The sequence below is a fragment of the Erythrolamprus reginae genome, chromosome 3, assembly GCF_031021105.1.
Source record: "Erythrolamprus reginae isolate rEryReg1 chromosome 3, rEryReg1.hap1, whole genome shotgun sequence".
Classification (NCBI taxonomy): domain Eukaryota; kingdom Metazoa; phylum Chordata; class Lepidosauria; order Squamata; family Dipsadidae; genus Erythrolamprus; species Erythrolamprus reginae.
Genome location: NC_091952.1, coordinates 64,995,688 through 65,021,755, shown reverse-complemented (window position 1 = coordinate 65,021,755; position 26,068 = coordinate 64,995,688). Strand labels below are relative to the sequence as shown.

Genomic DNA, 26,068 nt, shown 5'->3' with positions numbered 1-26,068 from the left:
TACAGTATTTACTGTACCAATTTCCTTTAAAAAATACTAAGCAGTTGATAACATACCATTGTATCTATACTATTGAGGAAGGCGTTGTGACTGGCCTAGGCTTCCTGGCCTGTTTTGTATATTTTTTATTCCACATCAGATTTCGTTTCCAGTAGTGGCAAGGTGTTGGTGGCCACAAATTTCTAGGAAGAATAGGAAACTAATAAGAGTATATCTCTTCAATACAAAAATTTTAGTCGTGAGCTATGATATTTCTTTTTGCAAGATTCAATTAATTTCACATTTTGGATATCTAAGTCAGTGTTTTTCAACCAGTGTGCCGTGGCACACTAGTGTGCCACGAGACATGGTCAGGTGTGCCGCGAAGCTCAGAGAAAGAAAACAAGAGAAAGAAAGAGCAAGAGAGAGAGAAAGAAAACAAGAGAGAAAGAAAGAAAGAGAGAGAGAGAGAGAAAGAAAGCAAGAGAGAGAAAGAAAGAGAGAGAAAGAGAACAAGAGAGAAAGAAAGCAAGAGAGAGAGAGAAAGAAAGCAAGAGAGAGAAAGAAAGAGAGAGAGAGAAAGAGAACAAGAGAGAAAGAAAGCAAGAGAGAGAAAGAAAGAGAAAGAAAGAAAGCAAGAGAGAGAGAGAAAGACATAGAGGGAAGTAGGGAGGGAGAGAGAAAGAGCAGAAAAGAGGAAAGAAGGAAGAGAGAAAGGGATGGAGAGAGAGAGAAAAAAGAGGGAGAGACAGAGGGAGAGAGAAATAGAGCAAAAGGGAAGAAGAGAGAATTTTTTTGTCCAACCTTTTTTTAGCCGCCCCCTCCTCAATGTGCCCCATGGTTTTGTAAATGTAAAAAATGTGCCGCGGCTCAAAAAAGGTTGAAAATCACTGATCTAAGTAATAAATATAACAGATTACCCTAGAAGGGCTTTACAATCGGCTTGAAAGATTGCAGATTATAACCAGTTCATTGGTTATAGCAGAATTAATCTGTGAAATTTCTCCAAAAAAGATTGAAAATGCATACTTGAATGAAGGTTGGTTGCCATTGCAAAAGAAAGAAAACAAATGGAACCTGTTAAGAAACTTCAGGAATTTTCCCAAGTGTGGACAGCGCATGGAATCTTAGGTCACATCTCAACTGAGAATTGAAGCCACAGGACCAATCCTATTCTGCCAGATCCTGTTCCTATTACAAAACTGTTGAGGATGAATGAGTTTGGGAATCATAATACTAGATGTCTATTTTATGGGCACAGCATGCCTATTTTCTCAAGTTTTACTAATCCATTTTCAAACTTTGTTACTGGTTGAATGTGCAATAGTATTATCATTTTCATTATAAAGTAAAAAAAATAGTCTAGAAAGCAGAAAAGCTTAAAGACATGAATCAAACTGTGCAGTAAAAAGCAGCAGACTTTGGAGTACTTGACAACCCACTTTTTGTATTCCAAAAATAGTAATTGAAGAACAGTCAGTCTTAACTAAGTTACCCTAGCCTCCATTTGGAGAAGAGTCAAACTATTACCCCATCTAGCTTACTTTTGCCTCTCCAGTCTGCTGATCTTCAGAAATGTTTGGTGAATCAGCTCCATAAAATCTGTATTAATCTGATATGATACAAATAATAATATGATAATCTGTATGATACAAAAGTAGCAGTCCACCTTACTAGCTGCAAGACTGCTCCACACTGAAGAAATGCTTGCAAGGCTTTCTTAATCCTACTTGGAGATTCCAGGAATAAACCAATGATATTGAATAAGCATATGGTGCTTTCGAAATCTTGACTTACCCAGACAGATACTGTGATGCTGTACAAATTCAAAAGCAGGACTGGGATGTAGAAACATCAGCCTCCTTGCCATAGAAAATTGTTTAAATTGGCTAATCATGGTTGCTATTAATTGCTTTTAATGATTATCAGAGACTCATTACCACTTTGAGCACAACTAAATATATATTTGAATTCAAAGTTACCATTTAGTTAGTTTTTCAATATACGTTTTTATTAGCTGTTAATAATAATGTATACTTCTAATAAGAATTAACTGGTGAAAGCTATGAAATGCTTTAAATCCGAAAGCAAGGCAAATGCTGTGATCATACAGAGGCACTCATGCCTATAACACTTTAAAGAAGCAAAGTCATTTCTTGGTATTACATTTGGTTTAAAATATATTTGACAGAAAGTTTAGTCTGCTCCCGTGTGCTGTAAAGCATACTTCTGCCTTCAAATAAAAAACACGTACAGCGCTGTTACTTACAGAAGACAGAATACCAAATAACATAGCTGGAATAGCTGATCTTGTTAAACTTATAGGATCATATTTGATATACTGTAAATTTCCTAGCAAGCACAACTATCCAGACTCACAGGCGCCAGAACAGGGGGATCAAACTCAAAAGCCCAGAGGCCGGATGTGGCCCATAGGCTCCTTAGAACTGGCCCGCGGGGCCACCCTGGAAACAGTGAAGTATCGGCCCGCAGCACCTTTGCCAGTGAAAACAAAGCTTGGGAGTGCTGCATGAGTCCCCCCCCCCCCTCTGTTTTCACTGGCAGAGGAATACAGGAGGCCATCACAGCCAAAATGGAGTTCAGGAGCCCGTTTTTCCTAAAAGACAGGTGCCCCCTGACATCGAGCCAGCCACACCTACCCTGGCCACACCCACCCCGGTCCCCCCAAAGTCAAACAAAACCCTGATGTGGCCCTCAATGAAACAGTTTGACACTCCTGCTCTAGAGCTATGAATCCATCTTTTGACCTTGCTATATCTTTGTCCGAGCATTCACACTGCAGACGGTTATATACTTACCATCTACACATGAAGGAGCAGCATGTGTTGTCCCAGCCACCTGACCTGGAAAGCAGGAACATTTCACTGTTTGGGAACGCTCTTCAATCTTATTCTTATTACAGCATCTGTGGGCAGCAATGACTTCACAAGTACCAGGTTCTATGTGCACTGCAAGGAAGGAAAGCATATGGTACACCGATGTTTAAGGAGTAGAAAGACATATAATACATACAGAATAAAATAAATTAAGAAACAAGTAGATCAAAATGCTTAGCAAATTTTTAAAAAATTGTTAAATGCATTTAATAAGAGCTGAGGAAAAAAATGCAATTTTTCAGCAGCCAAATATCAGCAAGAATATATGAATCTGGAAAAAAAAATCAAAGGGTACCCTTCACAAATTGTGACTGCTCAGCTAAGGGTCAAATGACTGCAAAACACCCACGGTATATAAAACAACAGGTTCAAGTAACTTTGTTAATGGGCAAAGCCAATGATATACCCATTATAAAGTCATTAGCTTTTGTTGATTTCATGAAAAGGTTCATCATCAAAACACTCCAAACTGAAAAATTATGGACTACTGTACTCTGTAAAATGGCAATGTGTGAGCAGCTCCAGGTGACCTGCAGGCGGGTCCCAGTGGCCGAGTTGGCCTTCTCCAGATCCCATCAACCAATGTTGTCTAGCAGGAACTAGGGGAAGAGCCTTCTCTGTAGCAGCCCTGGCCCTCCGGAATCAGCTCCCTCCAGAGATTCGCACTGCCCCCACCCTCCTCGCCTTTCGCAAGAGCCTTAAGACTCACCTATGTCGCCAGGCATGGGACAGCTAGATCATGTCCCCTTCTTCTCTGACCATTAAATGTTATGTGTGGAGGTGACTGGGTTAATTGACTGCGTTTTAATGAAATGGGATCTTAGTTTACAGTTTTAACTAATTGGATTTGTATACATATTGTTTTTTGTACTATATTCTGTGAGCCGCCCCGAGTCTTTGGAGGAGGGTGGCATACAAGTCTAACTAATAATAATAATAAAAAAATAAATAAAAATAATAATAATAACAACAACAACAATAATAATAATAATAATATTTTACTTCTGCACATGCATGGAAGCAAAACATTGCTGAAGTCTCATAGAGAGGGGCAGCATACAAATCTAATATATCTAATCTAATCTTACACGTGCATCCTATTGCGAGATTTTGCTTCCTGCATATGCACAGAAGCAAAATCTCACTGATATGCATTTGCCCGCTGGTCACCCAGAGCTGCACACGCATTGCAACGGTAGCAGCGATAGGTAGGAAACTCCGCCTGCATTGGTGGCATGTCCTTGTCATAAACTCTGGCAAAAGTGATAGAGTAAAATGGGGAATTTGCATCAGCTTTCCCCAAATCCTGTTTCCTTTCAGATGTGTTGAAACTGCAACTGTCAGAATTGCTATTCCCAAACAATCTACAGAAAATTTCATGATAGGAAAGGCTGAATCAGATTTACTTATAGGTTCACTGCTTTTCAAAACTTCATTGATCCAGAACTAATCCAAATCCAAAGAAAAATTACATGTCATGACAGTGGAAATAATGGACATCAAATTGAGGTCAACTGAAGCTGATTTTTAGATCAATTTGAATTTAATAATCTTGTAGATTTCCCTTTCCTGTCATTGCTTTTTCCTCCTGCTATTCTAGTGTCTAAAATTTATCATTTTTGAACATGATTACCAACTTAGGATCCAGGATTTTATGTGGAAGTGTATTTGCCTTGCCTAGAAACCATAATCTAAAAGATTTATAGATGAGACACAATTTAATCCAAGAGTCTAAGCCTTTTATATCTTTTTCTGTTATTCCAGCAAGTAACAAACTGCTCTGAAACTAATAAAGCTATATTTTATAATACTGCATTCCATTTCCCTTCTGTAACTAGGTTTGAGTAAGCTGATATATTGTGCGTATTTATCGCATTAATTGATTGTTTCTTCTTTCTTTCATTTAATTTATATATGATTATCAGTAAAATAAAACTCAAGACTTTTTGAGAATTCTAGTAAAAATACTTCGTATTTGTTAAGTGTCAATCATTTGATGACTCTTTTCCTTTTTGCTATTAATGTAATATAAGAAAATTTGCTTAACTTTAATTGCATGTCACAAGAAATTACACATAATGGCCACTTAAACCTAAAGGTTCCCCCACACATACATGCTAGTTGTTTCCGGCTTTAGGGACTGTGCTCATCTGTTTTGTTTTGTTTTTAAATTTTTTATTGAAATTTGTACATTAAAAAAACACAAACACAACATATAAACAGATATTGATACAAATACAAATCTAAATATTTTTCAAGTAAGTCATCTTTGTTTCTATGCCAAAGAGCTAAAACTGTACGAAGACATCTCCGTGGTTATGTGGCTGGCATGACTAAATGCCAAAGATTCACTGAGCGCTGTTCCCTTCCCACCAAAGCGGTCCCTATTTTTCTACTTGCCTTTTTTACCCGATTTCAAACTTCTTGGTAGAAGCTAGGACAAATGACGGGCACTCACTCCATTGTGCAGAGCAAGGGATTTGAACCGCTGAACTGTCGACCTTCTGATCGACAAGCTCAGTCTCTTAGCCACTGAGCCACTACATCCTATTGGCCACTTAGTTGGCCCAAAACAGGGATATATGGCACTTTACAGAGGCACTTTAAAGGAGTGTTTTGCTGGGATCTTCATAAGGTTGCAGACCTGATTCTAATTGTAGAAACATTCACAATGACATAAATAATTAAACGATTGATTTCCATGGAATGATCTCATTTTTTAAAAGAACTACATTAACAGCCCCCTTGATATTTTCCTCAATATCTTTAAATTTGTAAATAAGGTAATGAACAAAGCCAGAGGTTTTAAAATAATTTTCTTCAATGTCCTTTCTTCAATGTCCTTCAATGTCCTTCCCATGCATGTGAAAGGGACCCAAGTCCAGGAAGACTTCCTGAACTAGTGGCTCAATATTCAGCATCAGCAATTTTACTACTATTATATGCATATATATCAGGAAGCAAATCTTGATTTTATAAAAGTTTTTTTTCTAAGAAAAGATTATGAAGATCAGTCTCCGAAAGAGAAAGAGGCAGAATTAAAATTATTTGTCCCAGATAGTAAGAAAAGTCCTTGGCTCTGAGCCTATGTATATTTCTGCATTATTACCACTTCCATTTATGTATATTTATTGATATTTCATGGACGTTTTCTACTAATGAACCATCACTTTCATTTCTGCCCTTAATAATCACACAATTATCTATCCTGAAAATGTTTGGTAATAATATTCCTGACTATAAATTTGACACACTGCTTCTCTCTCCCGCAGCCTTTAAATTCTTTAGTAATTCAATTTTAATGAACGTTTTCAATATGCAAAAAGAACACAGAGTTTATCTGAAGTAGATATAGAAGTCAATAAGAATATTCTGGATTTATAATCTGAATAAGTAACCATCTCTTGGATTTGATTGATTATAAATGCTGCAAAGGAATTTAACAGAACATATTTTACAAAAAGAAACATGTCAATTCCTAAAGTTATTATTTGTACATAATAGGTACCTAGCTATTGCTCAGTATATGAAAGTCGGGACACTGCAGCAGACTTAAATGCTTTTTAATAAAGTGTAAGACTAGAAATATTTTCCATGAATTAGATTTCAGATATTGCCTTGAGAATATAAACTGAAATTCTAGCTTATTTCAGTTTTACTTAAAACTCATAAACTCTCACTAAAGTATATTCTCAAAATATGTAAGCTAAAAAAAATGATCTCTTAGCATTGATCACTGGAAATATTAGCAATTTCAAAAAAAATGTGCTATGAGGGAATAATTATTATTTCACAGCTAGCATTAACAAAAAATAGAGCTTTAAGTGCCATCCATCTCAAGCCAGTTTGTTAACATATCTACAAACACTGCTGTGGCTTCCCTTGAAATTCAGCATAGAAAACAGTGTTTCCTGCAATTGGCTTTTTATATATTTCAAATCATAACCATAGCTTGTGCGCATAGCTTGTGTACATAGTATTCTATTGAGGAAGCTGGGCTATGCCTTGATATCTGTATTTTCATTTTGTACTGCATTTCTTGCCAGGATTATGCTCTTTTGATATATGACCTTTGTCCTGCATATATCTTCTATAAACTTGACATTTTCTAAGTGCCGACAACAGGGCTAAGCCTTTCCGTTTTCACACCTGTACTTCCTCTGTGCCCGGGTAGGGTGAAGCTCCTGCTTGAACGCGTAACCACGAAATGTGCTTAGGAAGAGAGTAAAGCTTTGATGGTGTAAGATAGGATGTCAGCTAGCAATAACTTCATACGAATATAATCACTGATTAACCACAAGTTCTTCTTTGTGCCGCCCACAGGTACTTTCGATCTGTAATTCTCATCTCTGTATTTTTTACATCATATAACCTTGCCCCTTTGATGTTTGATTGGATATTTTATTCTCCGCTTTTTGAATATGTATAAAAAACCCCAAGGGACAGATTTACAACTGTTCAGACATTGCTTTTATATCTTCTGAACCTGATGCATGCACCAAATAAACCTGGCAATCTCAATTTTCTTGTGGTCTCTGCTCCCTTATTGGCATCAAACATCTGTGTTTCTGCTACACTATGACAACATAACTCATTCTTTTTTTAAGGTCAAGTATATTTTAAGTCTGAGCAAATATAAATAATGATGTGATCAAGAAGTGGGCTTTTTAGAACAATAAATATGCAGTTAAATGTCTGTTTTCAAAAGTTTCATACTAAAATTTTATCAATAATTGATAAATAACCTTGAATACCTTATAACATTTTTGACATATTTTTGATTTATCTGCCTCTTCTCAATTGTTTACTACATCTTGTATTTGACTCCAAGGTTTTTATACATAATTCCAGCATTTTTCTCATTAAGATTTAATTTGTACAGTGCCCAGAGTCACAAGAAAATTCTGTCATTCTAGAGCCATGTTATTGCCATTTGCAACCTTCCTAACTGGAGGTTTATGTTACGCAAACTTCTATTTTGTATTTTATGTTTGTTGGTTAGTTTATGGTCTGGTTCTCTATGTTGTGGCCTATGAGCAAAACCAAATACAGTATATCGATCCATTTATCCATCCATCCATCAAACAGATAATTCAACAAAGCTAAATTATAGGATTTTTTAGTTAAATTGAGGGAGTTACTAAACATAGAGCACAATTAAATTGGAGGCTATCCCAGGTTATTCCAAATTCTCCAAAGTTAAGAGTTCCAAATTCCCACACTAATTTTAATAATTAACCAAAAGCTAGTAAAATCTAATAACATGGGATCTTGGCAAATTGGAGAGAAACACCTGGATTTGTCTGTTTGTTTATTAAACAAATTTATATATGGCCTTCCATCTCACTATGTACTGGACTACTACATCATGGCAACCAGCAAAGACATGCCCCAGTGGAATTTAAAATTAAATCAAAATGAGGGGCACAAAAACCCTACTATTTAATGCACATCACAAATATTTTAAAATGGCCAAGTCTCTGCAAAATGATACCTGTCATCCTGATTTTTTATATATACCCCACCCCTACTCCTGCAGTTACATTGGACAAGTAAACTCCGAAAGACTGCAAAATCCTATGACATTCACAATTATAAGACTTAGGAAATATTTACCAAGATGGACATTTTCAGGGAAATTGAAATTGTGGAGGATAACCTACCATACTTGTGGTACGTTTCCATTGAATATATTGTGTTACATTGTGGAAACAGAATGCCGGACTAGGTAAGTTTTGATCTGCTCCAATATGTTCACTTTCTCAGCTGGTTATTGATATAATTCACTTGAGAAGTGTTTCACTAAATAACCAAGAGTGGCAAAAAAGGTAGTAGGAGTAGAAGTGATTACAAACTTCCCCATTGAGATTTCTTCTGGAAAGCTGGCAAGACCCTTCCTTCCTTCCTTCCTTCCTTCCTTCCTTCCTTCCTTCCTTCCTTCCTTCCTTCCTTCCTAATCTCTCGCTCCCTTCCCTCCCCTCCCTCCCTCCCTCCCTAGAAAGTCTTTTGATAAACTCAGACCTTAGTGTGTTTATGCTGACTCCTTGAGGACATTCTTGAATACTTAAAAGATATAATATATGGTACAACAGCAACCTTGAGAAAACCTGTTAATGAAGGAATTGGTACAAAGAAAATTCATTTTATACACCTGGTAGCTTGATATTAGAGCTATAACCAGACAATTGCTCAACCTCTCACCAGGAATGATTACACAAATCTTCCAACCACTTTTCTTTCTGTATTTTCTGCTGCCCGGTGGCTGATCACAGAGGAAGATAAGTGTGCCAATTTCCCCATCTCGTTCATCTGTAGACATTGGAAAAATCCTCAGAGATTCCTTTGGAATATTGGAGACCACTGTTCAGATAATAAACAAATCTGGTTGACAAGCTCTGTGCCTTTTCTCAAAATCCCCTCTATTTTTGAGTCACTTTGGCTTTCCCCCCCCCAGAATTATCATCCTTGAAAGTTATCTTACATATATTCTGTTCCTCGGTAAGTGATTTTTGCAGCCTTTTCCTGTGAGCTCATCTATGTATACTTTGTGTGTGATCTGTAGTCTCAAGTCTATAGTACACTTACAGGGGTACATTTATTCAACATGTATCTAACTATTGACAGGAAAATTAATGGGTTTCAGAACATTAATGCAAAATTAAAACAAATGCAACATTTTAGATCCCAAGTCTCATTCTGTTTCTGCTTGTGTTATGTAGTGTTTAAAACACTATATGGGCAAATGATCAAATTCATTTAATAAAAAAATAAAATGTCAATTTGAAATATGATGTTAGTTGGAAATAAGCCTGGCCAAAAAAAATCACAATGTTTTAAAAACTATTTTAACAAACCAGGCACTGTTTCAGACTTTCTATAAACTATGCTCAACTATCCAAATCTTATAAATATCCCAAGCCATTTTTCACAGATAACTCTATGGTTTGGTGAGAAAATGGGGATAGCACTGCGGATGTTGAATCTTGTTCGTTTGTTAAGAATGTACTCATTAGGAATATGCAACTAAATAATTTGAAATGCCTGAAACAGAAGATTCTCAATTAAACAAAGGAAATATGCCATGCTAATAAATTGCAAGCAATATTTGAAATTGCCTGACATTTACAGCAAAGGTCTCCAGATTCCCATTCATCATAAGCAAAAAAAAGTATCACTTTCACATTTACGACAAAATATATTTGAACTATACATGAAAAAGAAGAAATGTTCATTTAGCCTTTTCCTCCTCCCCAATATTTCTTTTATGTTCAAATCCATCTTGTTAGGTTTTGCACTAATTTTAAAACAAGTTGATCTGTTAAGCTGGTTGTGCATACTGTGAAAACATGATGTTTGCTGGAGCATTTGGAAGTATAGCACTACTCTAATGCAGCAGCATCTTTTTCAGGTATGCAAATACATGCACTACTACATAATCTACAATTGTTTGACACAGTAAAATCCTTATATGACAGTTGCCAAATGGTTTCCTTCCAGAAAAGTATTAATGGTATACAGTGGTACCTCTACCTAAGAATGCCTCTACTTACAAACTTTTCTAGATAAAAGCCAGGCGTTTAAGATTTTTTTTGCCTCTTCTCAAAAACCATTTTCCACTTACAAACCCAAGCCTCCAAAACTGTAACCGAAAAAGGCAATGAGAAGCCTCCGTGGGGCCTCCCTAGGAATCTCCTGGGAGGAAACAGGACTGGAAAGGCAGGGAGAAGCCTCCGTGGGGCTCTGTAGGAATCTCCTGGGAGGAAACAGGGCTGGAAAAGGCAGGGAGAAGCCTCCGTGGGGCCCCTCTAGGAATCTCCTGGGAGGAAACAGGCCCTCCACCCTCCCTGTGGTTTCCCCAATCGCACACATTCTTTGCTTTTACATTGATTCCTATTGGAAATTACAAACCTTTCTACTTAAAAACCTGGTCACAGAATGAATTAAATTCGTAAATAGAGCTACCACTGTACTTACCTGCCATTTTTCATTGTTTTGTAGGGGTGTTTTTTGAGATCACCCAAAAGAATTCATCTTTTCTATCACTAATCATTTTAATCACAAAAGTCACAATAAAAAAACTGAAAATTCATATGAATGTGAATAATTCCTCCAGAGAATTACAGAGACTTCAGAACTTTTCCATGATGTTTGATTAGATTAAATGGACTACTGATACATGCAAATATCAAAGCAAACTTAAGAAAGCAACCAAAAGTATTGGTACCACAACACCTTCCCCCAAAGAACCCAAAGTTGCTCAAAATACACTGAAGCTGACGCAATTAAATTCCATTATTATTTATTGCAAAGCCTATAGAGCAGATATTTTGCTTTTGATGTATGACTTAGCATAATCTTGTAAATAACAAAAAAATTGAAAATGGCATAGATATAAGTAGTGGTACCATTTAAAAGTTTAAAGGCATTCTTGCATATTAGTGATCTCTCAATCAGACTATTTACTTTAATTATCACAGGAATCTTCAATCTTATAATTAGTCATTCATCCTTTTTAAATTAAGAAAAGTACTTGCTCAGGCTTTTTGTGTCATTATGTACAGGATAGTGCACATAGGTTTTTTAAAAAGGCAAAGCAGAAAGCAAAGGAAGAGGATGATAGCAAAAGTATGGTAAATGTAAAGTCTAAAGCATCTCTATAGAGCTTTGTATGTGTGTGACCATGATTGTTACTACTATTAAGGCATTTACGATACATGGGACTGAAGCCAACCCTCCTGAATATTGATGAAGGACAAAAATTGGTTCCAGATTGAATAGGAGAATAGTATAAATAGTGGAGAAAGAACTAAGGAATATATCGAAATACGGTGGTACCTCTACCTAAGAATGCCTCTACTTAAGTTTAATCAGATTTAGAACTGTTCTAGATAAGAACCAGGTGTTCAAGATTCTTTGCTTCTTCTTAAGAACCATTTTCGACTTAAGAACCCGAGCCCAGAATAATTTCCCAGGAAATTTGAGAGCGGCACAAAGGCCCGGCCAGTTTCCTGCCATTCCCCCTTTACTCCCGGCCATCTCAGGCTATTCTGGCAGAGGAGCCTTTTGGTGGCGCTTAAGGAGGCTTTGGCAGTCCAGAGAGAAGCTTTTTCCTTTCTCTGGGCACTTGGAGAGGGAATAAACCTCTGCCAGCACCCAGAGAAAAGAAACACTCCCTTCACTCTAGGCAGAGCGAACGGAGTGTTTTCCTTTCTCTCGGCGCTTGGAGAGGGAATAAAACACTTCACTATGGTGACTCCCTCGCGCTGCCTCCCACACATCCGGCGTGAGGTTGCCTCCTGGAGCTTCTGGCGCAGAAAGGCAAAAGGGGGCACTTCACCCTGGCCGAATCAACTCAGCTTCAGCCAAACTGAGGAGTCACCACAGTGAAGGAAATGCACTGGCTACAAAGCGAGCAAGCGAGAGGAGAGGGGAACCCTTCAGCGTGGGAAGGAAGAGGAAGCAGGTAGCAGCAGCAGTAGCTGCTGCCTTTCGGTTAAAGGAGCAGGAGGTCCCCCCCCCTCTTGCCCACCTGGGTTTCTCTCTCTGGCGCAGTGTATGGGAGGCAGCCTCAGGCCGGGTGTATGGGAGGTGCATGCTCCTCCTCGATGCCTCAGAGTCCCTCCTTTTTTTTAAGCCTTCACATTTTGGATTTTGTTTTGTTCCCCTCACCTCACCTGTTTCCTTTAGCAGCGACTGTCCTCCTCCTTTTCTTCCTCCTCCTCCTCCCACCCAAATTCCGAGATTTTATTTCTTTCCTAATGGGTTTGCACGCATTATTTGCTTTTACATTGATTCCTATGGGAAAAATTGCTTCTACTTACAAACTTTTCTACTTAAGAACCTGGTCACGGAATGAATTAAGTTCTTAAGTAGAGGTACCACTGTAGATCTTGGCTGACTCCCCGCCTCCCAAGATCAAGTTGCAACAATAGCAAGTCATCCCATCCATCACTGGTTGACAGAAATGGCTTCCATGAGAGAAGCCCAGGAAGATCCCAAAGACAGAAAGATACACACATACAAGCCAGACTGCTAAAATGAATGTTTTCTGGTATTTCTACTTGGTGCTCTTTGATCTGAGCTCTATAATTGCCTTTTCCCACTTCTTCAGTTTAGGCATTCAACACATTGTGGGGGCTTTTTAGATCTTAGTGTTAAGCATTTCTTTAAAGCCATATGGCTCATGCTTGCTTACATGAATTCCATGATCCTGGACCTAATATCTGCTACCATTTTTTGTCTTGTACCCTGAAACCAAGTTTGGGTTGTTCGCTGGAAACCTGATGCTATTGTTTCACCCACCGCAATTCTTAAAACCTAAAGACTAATTTACAGTTTTATGATTGAGCACAATAGAAAGTTTATTTGATTTATGATTACCCCATTATTCTCTGTCAGAACTGTGAAAAACCTTAGTTTAAATGTCATTAAGACTACAGCATTTCAAACACTCTTTTCAGCCTCAATATAACTGATATGGGACAATAATATTGAAGTACCCTACTGAGTTGTAAGATATGCATTTTATATAAATATTAAATACTGCTTTGTTTATAATTGTCACTTCACATAAATTGACATTAATATAATCCATAATGACCTTCGGCAACTATCTAAAGAAATGAATAAATTTGGGGATGTGTTTGTTAGGCTAAAGCAGAAGTCTTCAAACTAGGCAACTTTAAGACTTGCTTGCTGGAGAATTCTGTGAGTTGAAGTCAACAAGTTGCCAAGTTTGGGGTCCCCTGAGGTAAAAATCCTTGACCAGTAATCCTTAGATTGATATGTGAATATATATTACTGAGAATGATAAGTTGATATGTGATATAACGATGAAAATATAAAGATCAGGAATGGATTAGTGAATCTCTATTTAACAAACAATGGCTCACCTTTTACCTTTGACCTCAAATTTACTAAGTACTGCTTGTTTCTGTCAGATCCTGCCAGTTTCTCATAACTTTTATTAATAGATTTGGTTAGAACAGTTGATTTATTCATTAACTCTGGCAACCAGGCTAGGAAACAGAAAGAGCTCAAGCAACAGCAGATACTGAAAGACATGCAAAACAATCTTGGGTGTTCAATGAGCCATAAAGAGCTTCAGGAATCCACATACTAACTGCAGCTGTTATTAATACAGCTGCATCTCTGCAAAACAGTGAAACACTTGCAGATCTGTCCTTCTATGGAAGTAGCTCATAAGCTAAACAAAAGAGAAAAATAAAAATGGAAGAGATGGAAAAAAATCTAGCACCAAAGTGACTCCTAAGTACAACAGAGAACTGGAATCTAGAGCCTTGGGCCTGCTTTGGGATTCTTCTCAGCATTTTAATCTACACTCAGGTTACACCCCTCCTTTGTTATGAAAAGGTTCGCCATCACTGCTGTAGGCAATTAATACCATAATCCTTTTAATGCTTCCTTCAGTGTATTTATTTATTTATTTATTTGATTTTTATGCCACCCTTCTCCTTAGACTCAGGGTGGATTACAACATGTTAGCAATAGCACTTTTTAACAGAGCCAGAATAATGTCCCCACAATCCGGGTCCTCATTTTACCCACCTCGGAAGGATGGAAAGCCGAGTCAACCTTGAGCCAGTGATGAGATTTGAACCGCTGACCTATAGATTTACAGTCAGCTTCAGTGGCCTGCAGTATAGCACTCTACCTGCTACACACACAGCTCTACAGCACCCTACCTGCTGCACACCCCAGTTGACCAACAGTACAAAACCTGCCATCTACTCATTGCCTTGTGCTACGCTGCCACAGTTCCTACAATGGCAAAGATTTCCTTATTCTATCTAAAAAGGGGGGATACTGTCCCTCTTTAAACTTTTCAGCATACATGAAGAATATAATGACCATCTCCTTTATTATTTCAAATCAGCAGGCAGTCAATAAATAAAGTGGGATAATAAGTTATGTTCCATAAGCAACTTGCTCAAGTTTGAGGCACGTAGTTCGCAGATTTAAATGACTGCCTCAGGAGTTGCTGGGAGCAGCCACATACTCTTTTTTTTTGAAGGAGGAAAGCCTTAGGGTAGTAAGTATCAACTGATCCTCAAGAGAAAAAAGGAGTAAGAAATTCTGTCTATGTTTGAAATAATTATTTTAGTTCACACTCATTTCTGTCTATGTGGCTGTTTTAAGCCTTGTTAATGAAAGGGGCTTGCAGAAATAATAGGAAAGAAAATAATTTGGTGGCATCTAATGTTTAATTTAAAAAAAAGTGATCACAATCATTGTAACTGACATCACCCCAAAATTAAGATATTTAAAACAGCATAGTAAATAGCACCCAAGCTTTCAATCCTAATTCCTGAAAGAGGGATTCACCTCATCTTCCAAAGGATGACCTATAAAGCCCTTCATAGCACCGGACCAGATTATCTCCGGGACCGCCTTCTGCTGCACGAATCCCAGCGACTAGTTAGGTCCCACAGAGTGGGACTTCTCCGGGTCTCGTCAACTAAACAATGCCGCTTGGCGGGACCCAGGGGAAGAGCCTTCTCTGTGGCGGTCCCGGCCCTCTGGAACCAACTCCCCCCAGAGATTAGAATTGCCCCCACCCTCCTTGCCTTTCGTAAGCTACTTAAAACCCACCTCTGCCACCAGGCATGGGGGAATTGAGATATTCTTTTCCCCTAGGCCGTTACAATTTTAGGCATGGTATGTCTGTATGTCTTTTTGGTTTTTATTATAATGGGTTTTTAATTGTTTTTAGGATTGGATTATTATTATATGCTGTCTTATTATTGCTGTTAGCCGCCCCGAGTCTTCGGAGAGGGGCGGCATACAAATCCAATAAATAAATAAATAAATAAATAAATTTTACTCACACTGCAAACTTCTCATTGTATTAATTAAAATAAATTTTACTCAGTTAATGAAACTTTCTTTGAGATAAGTATGTACAAGGCTAAAATGTCTAAAACTATATTATGGGATAGATTCACATTAATATATTTCTTTAAAATGAATAGTGTTAATGAGATGAACCTGTCTTAATTTTATGGAGAACTAAAATCCCAAAATCATTTCTAAAGCTATGCCAATCTTATTATTTACTACAGCTTTTGTAATTTTTCATCCCTCAAGAATTCAATTTTATTTCACCAAGTTAAAAGCAAGGGCCATAGCTTAAAAATAAAATATTGCTTTAGTATAGAAAAAAAACATTTTAACCACTTGATTAAAAGGATCTCAGCAGCAGGAAAAGATAATCCTACAATGAAATGTGTCATTATATTCAAAACAGAGCAACTTCTTTGTGTCTAATTTGTAGTTCTGTTATGACAAACCTCATAAATTCTCTTTTTTTCTTTTGATTGTGTTTTTATATAAATATAAATTATATGTTTCTTCCCTCATAAAGACAGTCTTTCAATGCTATTACTAATTATAGATTTATGGCAGCCGTTACCTTTTTCTCCTATAATGTTTTTGAGAAGAATAATGTTCTATGAATTCTCAAGGGACTATATGAACATGCTTTCTAAATATTCCAATACCTGTTCTGTGTTAGGTATTACAAGAATTAGAGTTTCTCCAAATCAGAAGACTGCATTAACACCAACTGAATTGGGACAGATTTGTTTATTTCTTGAAATGCCTTCTACATCAAGGGACAGGAAAGTTTGTGCATGTTTATATTTTATTTATGTGAACATAATAGAATAGAAAACTGGAGGGAGGGACAAAATTTTGTTTCTCTCATTTCTGAACTCCTAGACTTTCATTGCCTGTAAGACATTAATGTTTATCTTTTTAAATGTTGATATTCTTTCCTGCATTGCCATCTTTTATTCCATTAGTTTTGTTTTTCCACTGTTTTTATTCTTTTATGCATGTTAATTCTTTAAAATCATCTTGTTATCTACCCAGAGGTCTCTCATTATTGGACAGGTTGAAAAATGATAGTTGAGATTTTCTCAAGCTGGCACAGAGGCACAAAGACTACGTCTGTTTTTTCTCCCACTAGGAATTACTTTATTATTCAAAATTAAAATGTCTGCATTTTGTCTTGTTCCTTACTTTTAACCTTCATGCTAAGTTTATATCTGTGTCCATTTCGGATTTATTTTCTTGCTTGCCAAATGAGCTAACAATAAACAGCCCAACCTAATAACTACCAAGACAACTCCCACCAACACAGACAAAGCAAGCCATTAGAATATACAATGTTGTTGTTCTAGCACCTATTAGCACTGATGGATGTTACTTAGGTTGGCTAATGAATGGTCTGCAAGAAAACAACCAAGCTAAGAGACCATCAAGGGCCCCTTGGAAATAAAAGACCATGTTTTGCCATGTATTACAGTAGAAGGGACTAACAATGTTCTTAAAACCTTTTCTAAGTATTTCTCCAAACATCAGAAGTCTGAATGTCTGAAAACTCCAGGTGATTGGGGGGGGGGGGGAGGATAGATGACACAACTGTCATTTAATGTTGAGATTAGCAGGATTTGTTTACCTCCTCACTTGACAGAGTTGAAGATGAAGAGTATTCAATTCATGACACTTTACTGTCTGAATCTGAAGTTACTTTGAAAAAAATTCTGCTGCATTTCAGCAGGAGGGAGATTTAATTTGGAGAGAAAAAGCCCTCGGAAAAGATTCTATCCATTTCCCTGCAGCCTTCTTATTTGCCCAAGATAAGGGTTCTTAATGCCTTCCCCACATGGCAAGGAGAATAAAATAATGGGGCAATAAAGATTAGGCTGTAGGAGAAGCATTATAATTAATGAGCAAGAATTATTGTCAATGGAATAATTGTCAATGCAGGATAGATACACATTTTAAAACTATGAGAACAGTTGCACACAAAAGGATGAAAAACTGGCACCATGGGTTTTTATTTACACGCAGAGGCCAAGGGTATATTTCTTGTGTTATGTTACAGTTGTGGCATTTTAAAGACTGACAGATTTATTGCACTCATAAGCTTTTTTGTAGACTAGAGTTCCCTTCATGCATATAAATCAATTACAAGATATGTTAACTTCTCTAGATAATCTCTTTCATACACATACTTGAGCATGACAAAAGTAGAGAAAGATTATGAACTATTTGGCAAAAATGCCACGAAATGTTACCTTGAAAGCTTTCTGAACAACATTTTAGCCTCGTAGGACTCCTGTGAGGCAGTTTTAAAATGCAGCACAGAGTGATGCTCAAGGCTTCCTAGAGTGTTACTGATGAACACAGATTTCAATTTCTCATATCTATATCCAGCATTCTAGCTACCCCACAGGTATTATTTAATACACAGAGGGAAAACTCTAGGAAGCTTAAACCTAAAATAAACCATGTTTTCCATTCTGATTTATTCTATTTTGATGTCGTAGGTTATTGGCCTTATTAATAAAAAAAGTTACACTGTCTTTTGAAACATGACTACATGAGAAAGAAAACAGTGCACATTAATTTCCTTCTTAAACAACAAATAAAAAACCCTGCTTGGTTAGTCAACCCGGCTATAAAGCAAATGTGAATCACAACAGAGTTCACCTCTAGGTGAGATATTTGTCTTCATAAATATGTATCTCTTTACGTTTATTTGTGTCTCACTTAAGCTTGAAATATTGGAAGGTTTTTCTGAGGAAGATGAAATGGTTAGAAATTGTGCTTGGATTTTTCATCACTGCAAGCTTTCTGTTATCTGTTCCAATAGCAAACTGAACTTAGCTTAGGGAACCTTCTCAAAAGGATACTCAAACCATGTTTCATTTGCAGCTGTAATAACCCCTGAAGAATATAGAGAATCATCATTAGCAATGGAACAACTGAAACTTCAAGATGCAAGCTGTTCTACTAATTACTGTATTTTTCACACTATAAGAAGGTTTAGAGGAGGAAAACAAGAAAAAAAAATCAGGCGGAGCCTGATAGGACCCAAGGCAGAGTACTAAGACCTACTCTATTCATTCTCTACATCAACGACCTCTGCGATCATGTCATAAGCAACTGTGTTCTTTTCGCCGATGATGTAAAACTTTTCAACACCACGGACAACACATCTACTCTCCAAAAAGACCTTGACTTTGTCTCACATTGGTCTAACACATGGCAACTTCAAATATCAACCAGCAAATGTTCTACCCTCCACATCGGCAAAAAGAATCTGAACCTCATATATAAACTGAATAAACAAAATCTCACAGCCAACCCCCACTCAGTAAAAGACCTTGGAATACTAATATCAAATGATCTAAGTGCCAAAGCCCACTGCAACAATATCGCCACAAAGGCTTCTAGAGTTGTTAACCTGATCCCACGCAGCTTCTGCTCTGGCAATCTCACACTACTCACCAGAGCCTACAAAATCTTTGCCAGACCCATCCTTGAATACAGTTAATCTGTCTGGAACCCATACCACATCTCGGACATCAACACCCTTGAAAATGTCCAAAGATACTTCACCAGAAGAGCCCTTCACTCCTCCACTCGAAACAGAATACCCTACGAAAGCAGACTATTAATCCTAGGTCTAGAAAGCTCAGAACTACGTCGCCTAAAACACGATCTAAGTATTGCCCACAAGATCATATGCTGCAACGTTCTACCTGTCAATGACTACTTCAGCTTCAATCGCAACAACACAAGAGCATGCAACAGATTCAAACTTAATATTAACAGCTACAAACTTGACTGTAAAAAATATGACTTCAGCAACCGAGTTGTCGAAGCGTGGAACTCATTACCTGACTCAGTAGTGTCGACCCCTAACCCCCAACATTTTTCCCTTAGACTATCCACGATTGACCTCTCCAGGTTCCTTAGACGTCAGTAAGGGGCGTGCATAAGTGCACCAGTGTGCCTTCCATCCCCTGTCCAATTGTCTCTCCTTATCTCATTTATCTTTTCTTCCTTTCAAATATGTTCACCTATACTTTTATATCTTTTCTTCTATTCTTTTCTTTATTTATATTATTACTTGTCTATTCTCTTCAATGTGTATTATGTATTGGACAAAATAAATAAATAAAAATAAAAATAAAATCCTCTCATGTACCAGCTCTGCCTATTGACTCCTGCACTGCAGAAAACAAATAGAAGAGGTGGGCAGTGACAAAGACAGAAGAGGTGGTGTTCAGCACCATAAAAGGACTAAGACACTGCAGCCCAACTGCTAGTCACAAAGGACCAGCACTGGTTCACTATTGGGGACCCCCGAGGTAGTACACTTCATGGTCTGTGATGCAATATTTGCTACATAAGACACACAGACATATCCACCCACTTTGGGAGGGCGGCAGCGGTGGGCTACTAGCCGTAACGCTAAATTGCGCTCACCGTGGCGGCTTGTAAGTGCTTGCGGGGTGAGCGTGATTTTGCTTCTGCACCAGTGGAGGTAGCAAAATCGCACACGGAGCAGCAGGTGCGCCCGTGTTTCAGCTAGGTTTTTTTGCTTCTGCATATGCCAAAACACAGGCGCACCTGCGGCTCCATGCGCTCTTTTGTTACCTCCACAGGTGAAGAAGCAAAATCACCTTGGACCAGTCACTCTCTCACAGCCAAAACCACTTCACAGGGTTGTTGTGGGAAAAAGAGGAAGAGGAAGGAGTGTGTGCTGAATATGTGCACTGTCTTGAGTTATTTGTAAAAAATAATAAATTAAGATACAGATAAATAAAAATTTCCCTTTACTATTAAAAAAAACACATATTGTGTGGATGAATTCATTCAGCTAAGCTTTTAAATCAGTCATTAAATCTTGATCACATAAAATTACATTCATTGATATTTCCATTATATAGATAACAAGCCATCTCAAAAATAGCTCATATTTATAATCCAGGAGCTAAATCTACAGTGGTTCAGTGTTACAGTACTTCTCATAACCAATACTTCTAAATTTCAAATTCCTGAAATGTACACATACACAAATACACATATATTCATATCTACATATTTTGCATTCCCAATTTTGAACTGTATTTATCGTATAAACATTCTATCAATAAAATAATGGATATCAGCTCAAAATAGGGCACCAGAAGAAGATAGGGTATGTATATCTAATTATTTTTTTTATTTATTTTGGCCCTAATGAAGTTTGTTTGTTTGGTTTGGTTTGGTTTGGTTTGGTTTGGTTTGGTTTGGTTTGGTTTGGTTTGTTCGTTCATCATTCATTCATTCATTCAATTTTTATGCTGCCCCTCTCCTTAGACTAAGGGCAGCTTACAACATGTTAGCAATAACACTTTTTAACAGAGCCAGCATATTGCCCCCACAATCCGGGTCCTCATTAAAAATTAATTAATAGACCCCATTAAACAAACTTAGGTATATCAAGTATATGTGAGAAAAATATTTTGATGAATTAATCTCATTTTAAGATAATATGAAACATAATATGCTTTAAGGTATTATGAGATAAGGATATCTTTATTAAATTGATATTTCAATTATTTATTCCAGATATCTTTAAAATAAATGGTATAAGCCCTATAATAATAGTTTCATAGTATTTATAAAAAATACCATAAACTCAGAATCATCTAAAGCACACTGCAATACAACGAATAATTCAGGAACTGTCGATGCTGCTGAACATCTTGATTAATTTGCATTTTAGAGTTATTTTGCAATTTACAAATTTAGTTTTATTACAACCTGAATAATTTAAAACATTGCTCACAAAAATCGAATCCAAAATATTAATAGCTCTGACAACAACAATGTAGTTTGCTATATGTTTTGCATTCTGTAATGTATGAAATGCAAACACAAAAACAAAATTACTCTGGTTAAAATATAGCCAAGCATTTTCCATAATGTCAAATAAGTCATATAACACTTTTTTAATTTTGTTATATATCTATGTTATAAGAGACATAACCACCACCACCACCCTATTGTTTTATATCAATCCATTTATCTAGGATATAAAACCTGATACATTTACTTGGTTATATTTATTTATTTTATTTAATAAATGGATTTCTATGCCGCACCTCTCTGAAGACTCGGGGTGGCTTACAATATATAGAAAAAACAGTAAATTACAATAAAATAAATCCAGTTAAGTTAAAATCACAAAGCCATCTAAAATCCCTAATTAAATTAAAAATCAATCACACATATTGATCATATGATCATTTGTTGGCCAGAGGCTAAGATCTAATCAGCCCAAGCCTGACAACATAAATGAGTCTTAAGACACTTATGAAAGACAGGGTGAGGACAGTACAAATCTCTGGGGGGAGTTGATTTCATACGCCCAGGGGCCCCACCGAGAAGGCTCTTCCTCTAGGTCCTGCCAAACAATATTGTCTAGTTGACGGGACCTGGAGAAGGCTGACGCTGTGGGACCTAACTGGTTGCTGTGGAACCTAACCGGTCGCTGTGGGACCTAACCAGTCGCTGGCAATAGACAGTCCCGCAAGTAATATTGCTTTCAACTGAAATATATCTTAAGTAGTATATTCAATTAAGTAAAATACACACTTGGAATGGAAATGCAAACAAATGAGATGCATTCTAACTAGATGCAATTAGATGTCCTTAGTCTGGGTAGATAGACAAACATGAGCATCAAAAAGCAGGACAAATGACATGACATGAATCCTCTAAGCATCTATATTTGATGCAAACTATCATAATTTTTGCACTATAAGACACTCTAGATTATAAAATACACCTAGCTTTTAGGGAGAAAAACAAGAAAAAAAATCTGCCTCTGCCTCCCAGCAATTTGCCTCCTTGCAGACAACAGCCTGGTCAGCACAGCCTGATTTAGCACCAGCAGCTGACTGGCGGTTGGATCAGCCTCCTAGAATATTGACAATCAGCTATTCCAGGCTGCGTGGATTGCCACCTATTGCCGCCTCTGCAGGCCTCGTTTTCAGCTTCTGCGTGCCCCATTTTTGGCTTCGTGCATTATGTTTTCCACCTCCGCATGCCCCTTTTTCCATGCATTCCATTAACAGCCCGTTTCAGGCAGCAGGGATTGCTGCCGTTGCTTGGCAGAAATAGGTGGTAGCAATTCCTGCCACATGGAACGGCATGGGGAAGCGGTGATCAGTGGCAGCAGCAATTAGTAGTGATGGTAATTGGTGGCGATGGTGATAATCGGTGGTGGCGATACTCATAGTCTGGAACAGATGATCAGTGGTATTCCAAGAGGAAGAGCCAATTATTCTTATTATTATTTATTAGATTTGTATGCCGCCCCTCTCCGAAGACTCGGGGCGGCTCACAACAACAGAAACAGTACAAATCCAAAATTAAAACAATTTAAAACCCATTAATATAAAAACAATCATACATCTCATACAAACCATGCATAAAGCGGAAACGGGCCAGGGGAATCAATTTCCCCATGCCTGACGACAGAGGTGAGCTTTAAGGAGTTTGCAAAAGGCAAGAAGGGTGGGGGCAGTCCTAATCTCTGGGGGAAGTTGATACCAGAGGGCGGGGGCCACCACAGAGAAAGCTCCTCTCCTGGGTCCCGCCAGATGACATTGTTTCATCGATGGGATCCGGAGAAGGCCAACTCTGTGGGACCTAACCGGTCGCTGGGATTCGTGCGGCAGAAGGCGGTCCCGGAGATATTCTGATCCGATGCCATGAAGGGCTTTATAGGTCATAACCTATATTTAACCATATATTTAATATGGAGGTGGTGGTGACTTTGAATTGTGACCAGAAACTGATCGGCAACCAATGCAGACTGCGGAGTGTTGGTATAACATGGGCATACCTGGGGAAGCCCATGATTGCTCTCGCAGCTACATTCTGCATGATCTGAAGTTGCCAATCAGCTGCTCATGCTAAATCAGGTTGTACTGCAGTTGACCAGGCTATTTGCTGTTTGTAAGGAGGCAAATTGCTGTGCGACAGAGGCCAAAGGGTGAGGGCCGGTGGGTGGGCAGGGCTTAAGCAACATTCACTCTATAAGATGCACAGACATTTCCACCCACTTTTTTTGGGGGGGATGTTCTTATAGTGTAAACATACAGCATATTATTCAAGTCATAATTGTGATGATATTACACACAAAATGTCATCATGGTTTGCAACATTTCTCAAGGCCAACCACTTGCTAAATATATTCAATTAAATGTACTAAGTATACATTTTCTTTGAATATTTGGGATTCCATCTCAGCCATCCCCAGTTCCAGATTAGCAATAGCAATAGCACTTAGACTTATATACCACTTCACAGCCCTCTCTAAGCAGTTTACAGAGACAGCATTATTGCCCCAACAATTTGAGTCCTCATTTTACCAACCTCAGAAGGATGGAAGGCTAAGTCAACCTTGAGCTGGGTGAAATTGCATCTGCCAAACTACTGGCAGCCAGTGATCAGCAGAAATAGCCTGCAGTACTGCACTCTAACTACTGCACCACCGTGGCTCTTAGGGGAAGGGAGGTTAGGGGAAATTGGGCTTAGCATGTCCCCTCAAGGCTTTTTACTGAATATTTGAAGGCTTAGAGTAAACAGGCTAATGGGCCTTTGACACAGGAGCAGGAACCCTGCAGGCAAATGGATCGACCTCTATTATTATGTGAGTAGACATGCCATGAAATTCCCTTCACCTTCTTCCTGCCCATATTTTATCCTACATACTGTATGTCCTAAATTTACACCAATGGACAGGTAATTTGTGTTTAAAATGTTGTTCCTTGTGCAGCATTTAAAAACACTATTTTCACCTTTTAAATAATATTATTCAATAATTCAAAATGATTAAGTAAGTCAGGGCTGGTGGCTTGTCGTGATATGAAAATGCCAACAAAAGGAATTTACATCGACCTCCAAACCCCACGTAAAAAAACAAAAATAGGATTTTACATGCACAAGATATCTACATACACAGTCTTGCTATGGCTGAATAAATTCATGGTTATGGTTTGGGAAAAGGTATGATAATGGCAATATACGATTTACAGCTATCCCCATCATGTCAGCTAATGCCAGCTGACAAAGCTCCAAGGATCTATTTAGGCTTTTATTTCATATCAAGTATCTGTGGAAAGAAAGAAAAAACCTCCTCTACAGTGGATGCATAATGAGAATGATAGGAGTCTCTCCCCGAAACCTCCCCTCTTTTTTTCCCTTGCTGAGCTGGAAGAAAATGTTTATCAGTTCTGTCTGAGAAGGCAAATCAGAGCAAGTGCTTAATGCTGAACAGCGGGAAACCATGGGAGAGCCAGAGACAATTTCCTGCCCTCTGTGCCATGCTTTTCACTCCAGTTTAGCTGTTATTTTCCCTCCTGATTTCCCCTATCTTTTTTTTTAAAGAAAAACTTATCTTGCAGAAGCATGCGTACACACACACACACACACACTTCTGCAAGCTAAGTTTCTATATACTATATATAGTAAAAGAAGAGAGCACATGAATCCTAGATATACAAATAAAATTAAAGCCATGTCCTATGACATTTAAAAAGGAGCAGTCAAACACATTTTTAGGTCCTCATCTGGAAGACCATTAGCTGCCTCTCTCCAAAAATATGAATGGCTTCTTCAATCACTCAGTGACAAAAGTGATCGAAAAATACATGTCAGGGTTCCAAGCAGTATCCAAATTTAAATCAGAGTCACAGAGTCCTCGGAGAGGGGCGGCATACAAATCTAAATAATAATAATAATAATAATAATAATAATAATTATTATTATTATTATTATCATCATCATCATCATCATCACCATCATCATCATCATCATCATCATCATCATCATCATTATTCCTCAAAGTTCCAATTTATTAGAAGAGCCTTGTTGGCACAACTGGGAGAAACCTGAATCTGAAATTCCTGGGGTTTTTCCGCCCAATTGCAGTTCAAGAACTTTCCCCCATTCCCGCAAGTCCCTCATATTGATGGACTGCCATCCAACTGCCAACTTGATAGGATCCAGCCATCTATTTCCATGCAGGGGCAGGAGTGCAAAGACAAAAGATGACCTTGACTATCTAAAAAGAATTTGTTATGGATACATACAGCGACGGGCCACCATTCCCGGCACCACTGGAACAGGGCTGGGAGCGCATGCGCAGAAGCCGAATCTCATGTGAGGACGTGCGATTTCCAGCATTTTTTGATTCTGCAAATGCACAGAAGCAAAAAAGCTGGAAAGCGAAAAGGTGCTCTGTCCATTTGCCTGTCCCCCGTCCTGCCGTGAGTGGTGGCTCCACCACGAGCGGCCCAAGTGCTCCGCCCCCCACT

The 26,068-nt window shown here is 38.0% G+C and overlaps 1 protein-coding gene across 4 annotated transcripts in view; it reads right to left on the bottom strand.

Annotated features, from left to right (window-relative positions):
- TAFA3 (TAFA chemokine like family member 3) overlaps positions 1-26,068 on the bottom strand; it is a 112,661-nt gene that overhangs the window by 23,477 nt on the left and 63,116 nt on the right. For all 4 annotated transcript variants that reach the window (XM_070745634.1, XM_070745635.1, XM_070745638.1 and 1 more), the window contains exon 4: positions 2,799-2,948. In XM_070745634.1, the coding sequence (XP_070601735.1) occupies positions 2,799-2,948 (150 nt within the window). The remainder of the gene's footprint in view (positions 1-2,798; positions 2,949-26,068) is intronic.